General features: G+C 40.1%; 1 protein-coding gene across 1 annotated transcript in view; it reads left to right on the plus strand.

Annotated features, from left to right (window-relative positions):
- The first annotated feature begins 1,401 nt into the window (after positions 1 to 1,401).
- Positions 1,402 to 15,597, plus strand: part of pamr1b (peptidase domain containing associated with muscle regeneration 1b) — a 30,989-nt gene continuing 16,793 nt past the window's right edge. The window contains exons 1-4 of the mRNA XM_084734750.1: positions 1,402 to 1,628; positions 11,771 to 11,947; positions 14,041 to 14,166; positions 14,716 to 14,830. Of these exons, the coding sequence (XP_084590876.1) occupies positions 1,469 to 1,628; positions 11,771 to 11,947; positions 14,041 to 14,166; positions 14,716 to 14,830 (578 nt within the window). The 5' untranslated portion in view covers positions 1,402 to 1,468. The remainder of the gene's footprint in view (positions 1,629 to 11,770; positions 11,948 to 14,040; positions 14,167 to 14,715; positions 14,831 to 15,597) is intronic.

Consider the following 15,597-nt stretch of genomic DNA (forward strand, 5'->3'; position numbering starts at 1 on the left):
ATAAGGTATTAGTGACTGGGTTTTAAAAGTCTCCAGGGTATTGCTTCATGCACAAACATGGCAATAGTTTCTTCTCATCCTCATCAATTTCACTTTAGACCATGGAGGATTTGTTTCAAGGAATTTCCTCTGAGTGTTTAAAAATACTTTGGGGTTTTAAGATGATAAAGTCTTAGTAATTAATCAGTAATCAAACTAGTGTAGCCATATACAACAATAAATCAAAACAGCCAACCGTTTTTCTTCTCTTGTTGATACAAGTCTGATCTCTGTTGGTCCCTGGACCCTATTTTGAAAACTACTGGTTTAACACACACACACACTGCTTCCGAGACCACACATACAAAATGTAAAAGCACAAAGAGTTGAGAAAAATTTTAAGGCAACTTAGTTCAATAGATTCTTGATTTTTAGCCCAACCCAAATTCTTAAGTTCTGAAACAGTTCTACCCAGTAATAATGTTTTGTGTTCTTCTTCAGATGAACTTGCATCATTGAGTTTTAGAAACACAAACAAAAAATGTTTTTCAAAAATTGTTGAATAAACTCATTGAAGTGAAATTGATCTTTTTCACACTAGCCATTTTGGCATGAAATAGTCAGGTAAATACAGATGTTAGCAATGACACTAATTAAGGTTCCATTCCATTCATGTCAAACAGAAGCAGGGTGCTGCTATTTTGCATGTTGCCTCACTGGAAATGCTCTAAATACAACAGAGTCCAATAAATATCACTGGTGACACCTGTGTTTAGCCCACTATTTCATATCAATATGGCTACTGTGAAAAATGTCTATTGGAAGTCTATGTAATTTTCAGGCAATATAATTTTGAGGGGGTTTCTAAAACTCAAAGATTCAAGTTTATAAGAAAGAAAGGTTTAATAAGGAGAAAAGAAAAAAAAAATCTAGTGAAGGCAGTTGGGTTTGAAAAACTTTTTTCACAGTGCAGCTTCTGCTTTATAGCTTAGCAAGGTGTGAACAAGAATAACACTTCAAAATTTTTTCGACATGAACACATAAGCAGTGAAGCTGAGAAATTAACCACATCACCACAGGACTGGTCTTAACAGTGTGGCACCCACATGGTGTAGCACATACAGTGGTAGTTAAGTGCTGCCCCTCCTTGTGTGTGTGTGTGTGTGTGTGTGTGTGTGTGTGTGACACCATAATGAGTTCTAATGAGTTAAGCATAAAATGCTGGAGCCTGCATTCATTCACGAGCAGTGACGTCGTCCTCTGAGTGGAGCAGGGGGAGTTTTTGGGAGACCACTGCAAGTGGAACTCCTTGCGAGGCTGGGCTGTAACCTGAAGCCAAAGAGAAGTGAGACAGGGAGAGAAACTGAGAGAAAGAAAGGAGAGAGAGAGAGAGAGGAAGAAATGGAGGGAGGGGGAGGGAAGGACTGAAGGGCCGAGAGAAGGTGATGTCAGCTGAGTTCAGAAAGTAAACAGAGTTCCAGACTGCAGCATGCTGTCTGCGGGACGGGGACTGCAGCTGGGGCAAACCCACGGGGGCACCCACACAATCCCCGGGACTGGCACCTTTATCTCTGGGAAGGAGGGCTGGCTCCTCTTCATCTCCCTCTTCATCCTTATCTCCTTACCCCCAGGGACAGCCTGGCCTTACGGTAAGAGATTTTGCCTTCTTCTCTCTGTTTCTATGTTTGGCACAGCCTCCTGGTTTATGTTCTTTGTTCTCAAAAAGCCGGCATCAGCACTCCTCTCCATCCCCTCTCCCCTTCTATCCTTTAAAAGCACCACAGTGCTCAGCAAGGCTTGTAAAAGAAGACCCATAGAGAGACAGTGATGTAAAATCCAGCCTTTTACAGAGGCAGCAAAGAATAACAGCACTGACAAGTTTGTGCAATCTTTGTCTTTACAACTCTTGTTCAGAAATACAGAGTGAGGGATTGTCCTGTGTGGCTTTGTTTATTGTCCCATTAAAAAGAGCTCTGTGATATCCATACTCCCTTCTACTCATTGCTGTTGTTCTTTGTGTGAAATGAAAGTGAGATTGTTTTTCTGCTTTTAAATAAAAAGAAGCAACAGATGGATATGGCCATGCATTCCTTGAGGTAAAATGAGGCGGCTGGACTCCTAATAGGGCTGCTGAAACTTGGCACTCGTTCCCCTTTGTGCAAGTACGTCTCTTTAATCGCTAAAAGTGTGTTGTGGGTGAGTTCTCCCCGAGATTGAGATCATCTCTGCGTGTTTACCCTGGATGACCACTTACTTGAACTGCCGGAGGAAGACATGAGTCATGTTAGAGTCAGTCACGCTGGCTATGGTAATGTGTGTACCATACGCTGTCTCCAAGACTCCTAACCAAACCTCTGCCCTCTGTCTGATTGCTTCTTGCAGGGTTACACGCAGTAAAATAATACCTTCAGTTTGTAATGTTGGTGAATGTGGTGAAGGGTTGGGCAGAGCACAGCTGTGTGGTTTAAAAGAGTTCCCTCTGGCAGATTTGCCTACTTATGTTGTTGTCAGCTGAGTCATTCTACACACGGCTTGTTTCATAATCATGCATTATCAGCTGATGGTAGCTGTTTGCTATTGAGCAACCTAAAATAGTCTTCTTTTTTTTAAAGCAGAGCAGACTTGTTTATATGCAAATCCTGACTCCATGGACATGTCTGTTTACTTGTGTGTGCATGCCTGTGTTTATATCTGTGTTCATGTTTGGGAGCCCCTTGTGAGGCATTTTGATCTATGTAAAGCGTCCTGGTCAGGATCGTCCTCCCACCTGAATCCTGAGATCTCCTGTTCTTCTGACACACTCTTCCTATAGTATATTTGAATAACGTCCACAGGGAATTTGTCAGGGCTAATGGGGAGTGTGCTGTACACTGTAAAAATAAACTTTTAGATTTAACTTTGAATTTCTTTTGTCCAGACTGCCTTGAAGTTGAGGTAATTTTAATGAGTCAAAACAAATAAACTTTTCTAGTCAAATAAACTTGATATTAATTCAGTTGTACATGCAAAAACACATTAATTTGAACCAACAACTCTTCAGTCAGACTGACAAATGTTTATAACATTTCACATTTGTTATAATTAACTAACTAACTAATGCAATACTAACCTTCATTATGGTTCACTGTGTTTTCCTCATTGTGAAAACCAGGAACCATGACTTATGTTTTAAGCAATATAAAATGCTGTGTAAGATGTAATAAATCGTGCCTATGTTTTTTGTTGTTGTTGTTGTTGTTGATTCATGAATATGCAAGTAATTACTGCCCTCCCCCCAACCCCCACTCCTACCCTTAAGTAGCTGCACTTGGCTTCTCCTCTGTTTTGCTAGCTAATCACGGTAACTAGCTCGATTTGGCTTCTCCTGTGGGTTTGGCATTGCTGCTAATGGGTCGAAGGAGAGCTTTAACTCTCAATGCATGCTGGGAGGTCTGCTAATGTGCTGATTGTGTTTCTTTAATGAGTTGATTGAACACTGTACAGAACATTCATTCAACTCATTTCAAGTCAAAAGACATCAAGTTACAAGAGAATGTTAATGAGTTATTAAGTGTTCTGAAGATTAATATAAATTTTAAGTTTAATTAAACTGAGTTAGTAAAAGTTGTTGTTGTTCCACTAAATTCCTGTATGATCTTTTACAGTGTAGGAAACAAAGACCAAAGCCAGAATATGATATAAAAAAAGATATTGTGAAATCTTGGCACTGACTATAGTTACAAGAAGAAAAACATGGCCTCTGATTGAACATTTGGAAAAATGGTGTGTTATATCAGAGAGGTCATTCCAAGTTTAGGAGCTAAATGCTGAAAACAAATGTGCACATCTCAGACTCTTGTTTGACCTACATATTGGTGTGTGTACATACCATTTCACCAAAGTGTATAATAGACTGATAGGGTATTTCATTTGGTTTGTGGTTTCCTAGTGGAGGGAAGTTTATTTAAAGCAATCTACAGGATGACCACACGGCTCAGCACTTGGGATCGGACTACATTCAGATACGTGAAGCCCACAGAGCTCCTCTGGGAGTTTCCCTGTTCCATGACAGCAAAAATCACCCCAACCTCAAAATACCAGACAGCTGCTGTGGGCAGTAGGCGAAAGGAATTATACACTCGCTCATACATGCACAACACGTGCACTCACAGCTGCTGTAAAAACAACTATTTTTCCATGATAAATCAGCATGAAATAAGAACCATTTTGTCAAGAGGAAACTATTTATTCAGTAGTGGGTATACTGCAACCTGTCATTCTCTTCACAGGGATTTTTTTTCTCACTTAATCATTGCAGGGAACAAGAATGACTCGATGTTGTGGTGTTGTTGATGCTGATTAACTGCAGCAGCACGGTCAAATAAAACTGTGTCTGCACTGCCAGATGCTACTCGAGGTACGAGTGAGAAAATATGTTTTTTGTACGTGGGTGAACAGGACATTAAATGTATAATATAAATTCTGATGCTAGGGATCTCTCACACATCTAAACAATAACAAAAGACTTAGTTTGATGACATTGTGAAGAAGCATGGGATCATGGGAGTTGTTTTCCTCACTTTTTGCCTGACTCAGGCAGAATTCGTGTGCATGGATGAGGTAATGTATTAAAGGTTTATTCACGTTATGTTTAGTCACATTCGCTGACTTCCTGCCTCTGTGGCGAACCTGATGTGTCCCGTGTTTTCCCAGAAGTTATAGCAACTATAGCAGCTAGCTAGCAATGGCTAATATTCAATCTTATCATCTAACTCTTGCCAAGAAAGCGAATATGCATATTTCCAAAATGTTGAACTATTAAATGACATAGTCAAATATGCAGAATAAAGGTACTACATGACCAGTAGGTGACATTATGCTGTGTTTGATAAACATACTGAGCTCATCTTAAAGTTCTCAATAAGCTCTGTTCTCTGCATTGTGCTCTTCAGCGTTGTTTTGAGTTAAAAATAGCTTAGCTGTGATAGTGTGTGTAGCAAGATGAGGCTCCTGCTGATAAGATACAGTTTCTGAGCAGGGAGCAAGAAAAAGACAAACGAGACAATAGCTTGTTTAAATGCCACAGAAAGCAGTGAGCTGGGCTGCGTTTCTGATAACATTTGGATATCAAATTAGAGCTTAATTACACCAGTTATCTGAGGCTACAGAGGCAGCACTTGGCTGTCAATGTGAATTGGGCCAGGAGTCAATGCTGATGCAAAACTACAATAAATACAAAGGCAGAGGCTGACCTTGGGTTTTATTCTTAGCTGAGTCCAGAGAAAGTTGTTTCCAGAAAATGAAGGCACAGATTTGGAGCTGATGCAGGCGTATGAGTCACTTGTATGGTCAAATTCAGCACCTGCAGCACATTCTGAATGCAGTGTATCCATTTATCAATAGTGCTGGTCTTGTGGAAAAGTTGTGTATATCTGTGAGTGTTATATTTGCAAAGAATGCATTTTTAAGGTAAGAAAAAATATTCAAAACTGAACAATAATGTGAAAATTGTATACTTTTTTTCTTGACAAAGGTCAGGGTTTGCTGTGGCTCTCCTACAGGTTAGTGGGCCAGCAAGGCAGTGAGGTCAGATGCAGGGTCATAGAATTCATATGAATTTCCGTGACCACTTCTCCGCCCCTGGTAATAATGATGTCAGTCTCGGGATCCACATCAAAGATGTACAGCTGAGCCATGCTGGCTAACAACCTGGGTGTGTGGAGCTTCTGATTGTGTGGGAGTGCTTTATGACACAGGGAGGTCTCCACCAGGCGACTGCTTGTCTGTTATGATGCCTGTGTCACCGCTATTTTCCTTTCTATGGCTTCTTGACATGCATGTTGAGGAGTACATTTAGGAGCTCAACATCTGGAAGGGAAAAAAGCAGATACCACTTACATAAGACCAGAAAAGCCAAACAACCCACACAAAAATCTGCACACTTAGCTGCAAGACTGAGGGGGAAAAAAAAAAAAAAACTGCTGTCACATTGTGTTTGGCTCATTGCCAGTCACTTCTCTCACACACAGACATAATACTAGATATTTGTGTGCTGTGGAAATATACAGACACTATTAAATATAACAAAACACCTTTATACAGGTATATATTTATGTATAATACATGTCAGATAGTCATGGGGAACAATAAGGAAGTAACCTTTGTTATCAGATGAATTTCCTCAGAGCTACAGTACCTCTCTAACACTGTCAACACTTCCAGTCTGTGTTTAAATGCATATCAGCCAGGGGCAAACGGCACAAACACAGTCTTAAATTACAGGTGTGGGGAACAGAACATGATAAATGGAGTGAAATTTGCATGTTGATGCCATTTTTGTTACACATTCAAACATGTTTTCTCTGTGTCTGTGTTTGCAAAAAGACAGCACTGCCCAAGACTCATATTGACTGACTCATATTTGCTTCAATTAGTAACATCGTACTGTCTCACATTTTCTTGCACTCTCTTTGTTTAAACTTTTATTAGTTTTTATTGAGAAAAATGGCACCACCAATCACAAAACAACAGAGTGGAAATATAATATAAAGCTTCCATACTTTACTTTTTCATTGTGTTGATCTATCACAGTAACTGCCTGGAAAAATGTAAACATGCTCATTTTATCTGATTTAAAGGAGAAGGTGGCAGACTTCTTGTGAAAAAAAAACTTTAATTTTATTTTTATTTATTACTTATTTATACACTTTGTATAGTTTGTTTTTGTGAGTTGCATAAAGGGAATGACAACTAGCTTCTCATAATATGACCTTGTATTGTAAAATGATCAATAAAATAAATTTACTTTGTTAAAAAAATTAAAAGAGGCTATATACGAAGAAAACAATACCAACAAAAAACAATGCACATTTAAAAATACTCATCACACAGTTGGTTCAAACTAAGGTCCCACCTGTCACTCAGCTAGCCAATCATACTTGAGGATATTGAGGATAAAAGGTGGGAACTTGGGGTGGCCAATCAGATTTCAGGGGTGGCCAGTGCACCCCTCTCCTCTACAAATGCCCCCGAGCATTGTGCCCAAAAAACGAACATTTCAAAAGAAATGTTTAGCTTTCGATAGCCTTAAAGTTCAAACTCTGAAGGCAAAGTCTGCTTGCTTGTAGGATTGCTCCCGTACACGTGCACTTCCACACCTGTTCAGACCTTCCCACTTCCTAACCTGCTGTAAAAACCCATACGAAATTGTTAACATCCAGTCTGTAGTTACCTGCAGGTGTTGACCTGGAAGCCGTACAGATGCGTTTTAACAAGGCAGTAAGCTTTATCGCTGAAATGAATAAATTCAAATAGCTGGGGTACGAGCCAGGGCACGGTTATGTAAAAATGATCTTTGGTGTTGTAAATCAGTAAACACTTATTAAAGAGAGGGGAATACCGTCCAGAAAAATACAGATGCATTCCAGCATGCGTCCAGCACTTGGGGGAGAAACCTTGCAGTCATGCTTCAGAGAAAAACATAACAGTCTTATCAACAGAGCTGGAGGTCAGCAAACTGAATCTGTTCACAGTGAATAAACAGTGAAAACACTCCTGCCTGTGTTTATTTGCCTCAAGGAGGAGCATTAAGAAAACAGCTTGTGGGAATCTGGACACTAATCCTATCAAGGATGAATGTCACTGACTGTCTGAGGTGACAGGATGAATTTCCACCCCTAGTTAAACAAATAAAGATCTATTCTATTCCACTGTAAATCAGTGTCTTCTCTATAAGTGCACTGAGGGCACTTGCGGCCACAGGATGTCATTTCTCTATCTCAGGACAAAACACACAGCAGCGATCCATGTAATGACATTGCCAGACCAGCTCATAAAGTCTTTTGACCCTTTCATGTTTATGTCCTATAAATCAGCTTTCACAGTCTCTCCGGCCATCATTCTTTATGAAACTCGGTGAGGAAGCAGAGAAGCTGTCCCATAAGGGGAGGAGATGGTGTCAGCACCTTTCAATCCTCATGTGGCAGGAATCACACCTTTTAAATAGCGTGTTCATCCAAGGTGAGGCAGCTGGTCGTAATGCTTTATAGACTAAACAGTAAAACTGGCCCGTGACACTGTCAACAATGGCTTTAGTCCATCCTCCCTTGTTTAACAATACCCAAGCTCTGACTTATGTAATTTGTGTCATACCACAATCATAACAACAGTCATAGTTGTTTGAAATTAGTAGCGTGCAGCTGCTTTTCAGTGAGTGAAAGCAGGCCACAGTTGGGATGACAGTCAGGCTACTGAAATCAGGCAATTAGCAACTTTCAAGACATCATTTAATCATGTAGTGTTTTAGGGGGTTGCTCTTTTGAAGCCTTGAGTTTGGCATTATGGGGTCGCCATCTTGTTTCTTTGCAACCAGAGCATGCCCAGTACTGACAAGAGTGCGGACCTGGTGCATGACACACTGCAACTGGGTGGTGTTTGGTTTTGGCTAATTCTTTCAACAGGAAATAATGGCGGCCTGCCTGACCACAAACTTTCCCATATTACACCAAAATATGTTTCCGTAAACATTTTAGTTGAAAAATAGACAGTGTAGTAACATAATATTGATCTACTTCAACACTGATAGTTTGATGTGAGTTTCAGGAGGTTCTGTTGTTGGCTAGACACAATGGCGGCTGCATGATCAATATCTTTCTTGTAATACAGCTAAACAGTACAATTAATCATGTTTCTAAAACATTTTAGGTTTGATTTGATCATTTGACCGACACTGTCTCATTTGACAGTTTGGTCTGAGTGCAGTGAGCCTGGTGCACTGGAGTCACTGAGAATGACCTTAACCTATTATATCATCTGTTTTACTCTAAATGGGACCATGCTTTAGAAAATGAACATCATACGGTATTGAAGGAGACTTGAAAATAGTGATTGAGATCATAAACACATCAAGTCAAGTTACTGAGGTAATAAATCAAATAAGAAATTGGGCCATTTTGCGATACAGACACATACAGTCAGACTTATTTTTGCAGCCAGTGGAGTCGCCCCCTGCTGGCCATTAGAAGGCCTGCACTAGTTTCATTTTTCAATTCTGGAAGCTCTGTCCACTGTTTAATACATAGTTTATGGGTGAAGTGTCAGATTAAAGGAGAACTCCACTAATTTGCAAACAGGTGCTGGGGAGTATTCCTTCATATGTTAAAGAAGATGTTCAAAACCTTTTGTGTCTTCAGAGGAGACTGCACAAAATCTCATAAATGGCCATTGAGTAAGCCTCAGACTACAAGTTAGAAAATTAAACAGATCTTCTGGTGTTGAGCCAGAAAGAACTGAGTTCACCAGACCGCTGTAGCTGGCTCCTCATCTCTGCTTGAGGTTAGGAGCTCACTAGCTCGCTAACACACCCAAATCTCTGACCAAACTGTTGGCAGTCAAGTTGCATTGCGGCCAATGGGACACCAAGTCTTGACAAGGAAGAAGGACAATGACTCTGTCTAAATCAGTTTAAGTCTAAATATATTGAGAATAGCACTTTTAAATAAGACTGTGATAAAGCAGGCTTTTACTTGCTGTGCCATTGTCGTAATGCATATTTGTCTTTGACTTACAGCACAGTGCATAATCCCCCTCTTTGCACAGTGTCTTCTTCTTGTCTCAACAGACATCTCTCTAAACACACAGACCATGCCCATGCCATGAATGTTTGTGGTTCTCACACTTGGACAAAAGAAGTCCACAAAAATTACAATCTGGTCCAAAACTATGAGCTTCTCTGTTTTTGTCTCATGGAAGCAGGCCGAGCTAAACAAAAGAAGACAATGCAAGAGCGTCAGCTTTGATTTAAAAACAAAGCTTAGGGGTTATACGTTTACATTGCTTTTTACCACAAGAAACCATTACTGGCGGTTAGTGTGACACCATGGGCATTGAGTAAGGGGCCTGGCGTGGATGGGCGTCATGGTTCTAAAACACTGGAGTTACATTAAATCATAAAATCTATCACACGCCATGCTGGGAAGACAGTGGAGTAACCCCATGTTGTCACTGGCTTGCTGAATATGCTTTAAGGCTAATACACAAAACAAGCAGGGCCCAGGTTATCAAAACAACAAATGACCCCAGGAACAGACAGGAATCATAAAATATCCTGCAACGACTACAACAGCTTTATGAAGCACAAATTCTGTTCTTAAAGTTCACCTAGTGGCATTGCAGAACCTATTTTCTGTTTGATTAATGTCAGTATGTATGTCGTACCTCACCGTGTCTTCTTAGAGAAATAGCTGAGGAGAAGGCCAGATTGTGGCTGGACCGAGATACAATTTATGATATCATTAATGTGGAAGGGCAGCAGGGACGACTCACAGCATTCCAAGACATCTGCGCTTCTCCTCTCTAGTTGACTGTCTCCAAACAACCACAAAGAGATTAATCACTTTGCTTTTTTATTGCAAGTGCATTTGTGTGCCTGAGTCTTAGATTCTTCACAACAAAAAAACAGGTTCACACTTTATTTTCACAGATCACCAATAAGATGCAACAAACAGTACTTCGTATGCAGTTAGAAAAAAAAATAGAAATAATATGTTCTTTATTGTACTGTATCAGACTTTAGTTTACAGTACAGAATTACCCTCCAACAAAGTGTCTTATTTTCCACAGTTAGACCCTCATTAGACTTTTTTAGAGGGTAATTAGGGACATATTACAACATAACTGTGCTGTAAACTAAAGTGAAATCACATATCTGCAACTTGAGACACACCTTGCATACTTGGCAGAGTACCTACCTCTCTACCTCTATAATTTTGGCCTTTACTTGGTAGATCTTGGTCACAAATTGTTTTTAAACAGAGAAGCAGCGATATGTGATTTCACTTTCGTTTACAGTACTGTTCTGTTGTAATGTATCCCTAATTACAGGGTAGTAAAGAGTACTAAGGATCTAATAAAGGGTCTAGTACTCTAATAAATAACACATTTCTATTTTTTGTCTAATTTGGTACAAAGAATAGCTTGTTAGGTCTTATTAGTTTATTGCAAAATAAAGTGCAATCAACAACAGTGTATATGTGCAACTGGCCTTACCAAATAAGATCAGTATGCAAGTGTGTCTGTGTGTTTTTAGGTGGGGAAATATCAGGAGGAATAAATGGTGGGAGATGTTGTTATGATTTCAGGGCTGTGGAGGAGGGTACGTACACAATGCTGCAGAGACACTGTGCCAAGTTTAAAGTGCAGCTTCTGTTAGTTCTCCGTCCACGTCTGCCACAAGAGAATTTCCACTTGTCTGTGTCAGCTTTTAAATCCACTGTTATATAATTATAACCACTCCGGCTCAAAGGTCTGTGAATCACTGGTTTCCAATCCAATTAAACATCACATTTACTGGGTAAAAACTTTACAAAGAAGGTCAATGTTTACACGCTGCTTCACAAATAACTTTCTGATTAATGATTTAATTGTTTTTACCATGACTTTTCCATTGTGGCATGTCGTCTCATATAGTAGAACAAAAACAGAAAGAGGTAAACTACCGAGACTTGTGGTCCCTTAAAAAGGAGCTTGCAACCATGTGGCAGTGGAAATAACCAGAGAGCCAGTGCCGAGCGGCAGCTCAGATAAACACTGAACTCACCAGAATCCTTCCACTGCTGCTCAGGCTTCTGTGGACCATAACTTATGTCTGCTCTCATCTTCCCACAAGGCCAGTTCTCACATGTGTCATATCTTCTCCACGATTGACTCATCTTCTTTATTTCTATGCATGTGTATGATGGTTACATAAACCACCATCCTGCTTGCTTGAGTGATTTTTGCTGAGTTGCTGACTTTGACAGATTGTTTTGTTTAGATTACAGGTACTTGTACAACCACTGCCCGGGCCCAGAGTGGAACGTTATGTGCAGAGGCTGCTGCGAGTATGATGTGATCCGCTGTAAATGCCCTCTACAGGGTACTCCAGTGGGCTACGCAGTGCCATGCTGCCGCAATGCCATCAATGAGTGCGACCCCTGCATCATCCATCCAGGTATACCCCCGCAAATATTCATATTTGAATGAGTGTTTCAGTTAAATGAGATGTTGCAAACTGATTCCCTTGAACAGAATGAAAAGTTGGCAGAACTGAGCATTCTCTTTATAAAGTCACTTGATTTGTCAGTCCATAAATACCCCACCCTCACAACTGGTCTTTCTCTTGCCTCTGTATTGTAGTTTGTGCAAGACCAAGTGCCAGAGCTGTGAACTCAGGTCACCTGATTTGGACTTGAGTAACAAATTTGATGACATTAACAAAGACTTACAACTAAACTTGGACTTTGACACCATTAATTTGTGATTTTGACTTGAACCTTTGGACTTCAAAATAATTAAAAATTTTTAAAATGTTCCCCCAAGCACAATTAAACAGTATGTAATTTAAAAGGTATGCCACAAATCAGTTCCTGTTCCAACTAATGTTCATTCAAACTGTTCATTCTCAGCAAGTCAGCACTTAATTCTCCACATCCAGTTTGTTTGAACCAATCTGACAGCATCCAATCAAGTTGCAGGAGAGAACTATTAAGAACTGACGTGACGTTGCAGAGCTGTAATTGGGAAAAATAAATGATACCAAAGATAATTTCATTCTTGTTCAAAAACTAAAAACAATTAGCGAAAATGCAACAACTTCCAGCTTTGTTCAATACTTAAAGTTGTAGAAAGAATGGTAAGTGAGTAAGTATGTTGTTAAAATGCATTGCATTTGGAAAGGAGTGCATTTTGACTTGTTTAGGACTTTAAACTCAAGGACTTGGACTAGGACCTGATTGGGGTCTTATCTGTCTTGACTTGACACTTGACTCAGGACTTGCCTGTCTTGACTTGAGACTTAACTTGAGACTTCAATGTCTTGCCTTGGGACTTGATTTGGGACTTGTCTATCTTGACTTGGAACCTGACTTGGGACTTGCTTGTCTTGACTTGAGACTTGAGACTTGCCCGTCTTGACTTAGGACTTGATTTGTGACTTCTCTGTCTTGACTTGGGACATGGCTTTGGACTTAAATGTCTTGATTTGGTACTGACTTGACTGTTTTGACTTGAGACTTAACTTACTTGGGACTTGATTTGGGTCTTGTTCGTCTTGACTTGGGACTTGACTTGGTATTCACCTGTCTTGACTTGGGGCCTGACTCCGGACTTTTCAGTCTTAACTGGGGACTTGATTTGGGACGTGAGTGCAAAGATTTGAGACGTACATATGTCTTACAAAACAATGACTTGGTCCCACTTCTGCCAAGTGCTGTCTCCTGTACAGCTCTTTGCATTGTAGCATTACAAACAATATGACAAAAGCCTGAGAATAATTTCTGTCTGATCTAATTGGTGTCCAGGCCAACTTCACATTGGCTCCATCCCTTCACATACTGGCAGGCTTGAACGATCACACTTGGAACTTTAATTTGTGAATGAAATGGGTATAAATCTGTGTGTGTTTATACACTCTTTGTCTGTGTGAGTAGAGGGAAGTACAGGCCTGTATGTTTGTGAAAAGATAATCACAGGGGATGACTCCACACATGTGCTGCAGTTCATGCACCCAAACTCATGCTTTCTTCATGCTGTTTTCCTACCTGCCATCTGCTTATATAAGTATGTCATGTTTTCTTCAGAGCTTATAGTACTCATGCTTTCTTTTATGGGGAAAAACCAGCTGTTACCTGTACATGTACATCACATTTTACTGTTAAAAACTAAAAAAATGTACAATCATAAATTCCCATGTGTACCTCCCAGCCCATTTGTTGTTAAAATACATACCTGTGCTCAGGTCATATGTTGCTCTTCCACTCCCCCCCATGGACAGAGCAGTCTCTTAAGTGAAAATCCATCTTCCCTGGAAGTCATTTCAAGGTTTTTCTTCCATTCTGAAAGATGAGCTTAATTAGTTTAGCAGAGCTGATTTTCAGGAAACATGGCAGGAGTCTGGTGAAGGTGGGTGACACATCAAGCTGTTTGGGTTCCCAATTCTGTCAAACAATAACAGCTCTTTTGAAAGACTTAATATAAATTGTTTGCGTCTTTTGTATTCTGACTCCAGTTTTACTGTAATTTTGTTTCTGGCTCTCTTTGTTTCAGGTTGCAGTATATTTGAGAACTGTAAGCGCTGCAACAATGGGACATGGGGCCCGAGAGATGACTTCTTTGTTAGCGGCAAATACTGCGCTGAGTGTCGGCCTGGCTGGTCTGGTGGAGATTGCATGAGTAAGTCCAATTAGCAGATCCTATGTGGCTTTACTGTGCATGGGTTTTGTGGAAGTGAAATGAATACCATACTATATGGTCTTTCCTTCCCTGCTGATTTTTCTTCATCCACTACAACTATGCCAGCTTGGAAAGCTGCCACATGCCCAGGAGGATTTCCATGACGAGCTGAATGACAAAACAGAGTCAACATTCAGAAATACCATAAGACAATTTAATATGTGACATTTGGACAGAGACTACAACTTTCTCAATATGCAAATAGTCTGCCAAGGGGCACAACAAGCATACTGTACATTTAATTAAAAGCAGGCTGCTAAATGCCTTTGTTACCCCTGTGCATTTTGTGTTTATGCCTCTTTATGTTATTGAGCACAACATACGGTTTTTATAGTGGCTTTGGAAGCTCAAATGTAATTGCTTATGGTTTGAATGGTCATCAAAACAGCTGAATGTAAACCCTTGAAATAGCAATTATGCTGTAATTAACGGCCTCTTCAGTTTCTGCGCAACTTTCCAAAATGTAATTCTTTCCCATGTGTTTTTCAGAGTGTGGGGGAGTGATCCATAAACGGCAGGGCCACTTGGTGCTGGAGAGTTACCCCAACAATGCTCGCTGTGAGTGGACCATACAGGTGGACCGTCCCTTTACCATAGAACTCAAGTAAGACCATAGGAATTATGGCACACCTGTGTTGACTGTGTACCAGTATAAGGAGTTGGGGAAAAAACTGTGATTAATAAAAATACAGCACACTGTATTTTAGGCATTCAAATGCCACAGCAACATGTCCAAGCCTTCACAGTACTAAGTGTATAACTGATTAATGAGACACAGAGGACAAAAATGATAATAAACAGTTTTCAAAGCTATTGATGTGCAAAGCAGCCATCTTGGATTTGGAGGATGAGATTGGTTAGGTTCCTCTAACTTTACCTCCAACTTCAGGGGGCATTCCAGATGAAATTACCTACTCAGACATTACAATTTCCCAGGTCAATGTTTACCATTTCTACAATCATTTCAGGTGTTAGTATGCTTGTATATTACCACTAAACACAAAGAAATTTAGAGCAGGGGCTGATGGGAATGTCATTAGCATTCACATGTTTGTCATAACCACAAAATTGAACAAATCAGAATAATAATGATGCCTGTACAAAATGTCATGAAAATCCACTAGTCTATCTGTTCAGATATTTCTGCCTGGACCTACACAGTGACAAACTGCCCCGGAGTCAGGCTTCTACCAACAATATTAAGAGATTCAACAGCTAAGTGTCTTTGCAGAGACAGTGCCCTAGTTATTCTGATCACAGACGTCACTGTCAAAAGTTTTTCTACTGAAGAATCTCAACAAATTGCCAACAAGGGAATAGTAGTAAAAAAATAGACATAATAGTTTGGACATAATAGCTGATGTGGATACA

The sequence above is a fragment of the Lutjanus erythropterus genome, chromosome 13, assembly GCF_056507025.1.
Source record: "Lutjanus erythropterus isolate fLutEry1 chromosome 13, fLutEry1.hap2, whole genome shotgun sequence".
NCBI lineage: Eukaryota > Metazoa > Chordata > Actinopteri > Lutjaniformes > Lutjanidae > Lutjanus > Lutjanus erythropterus.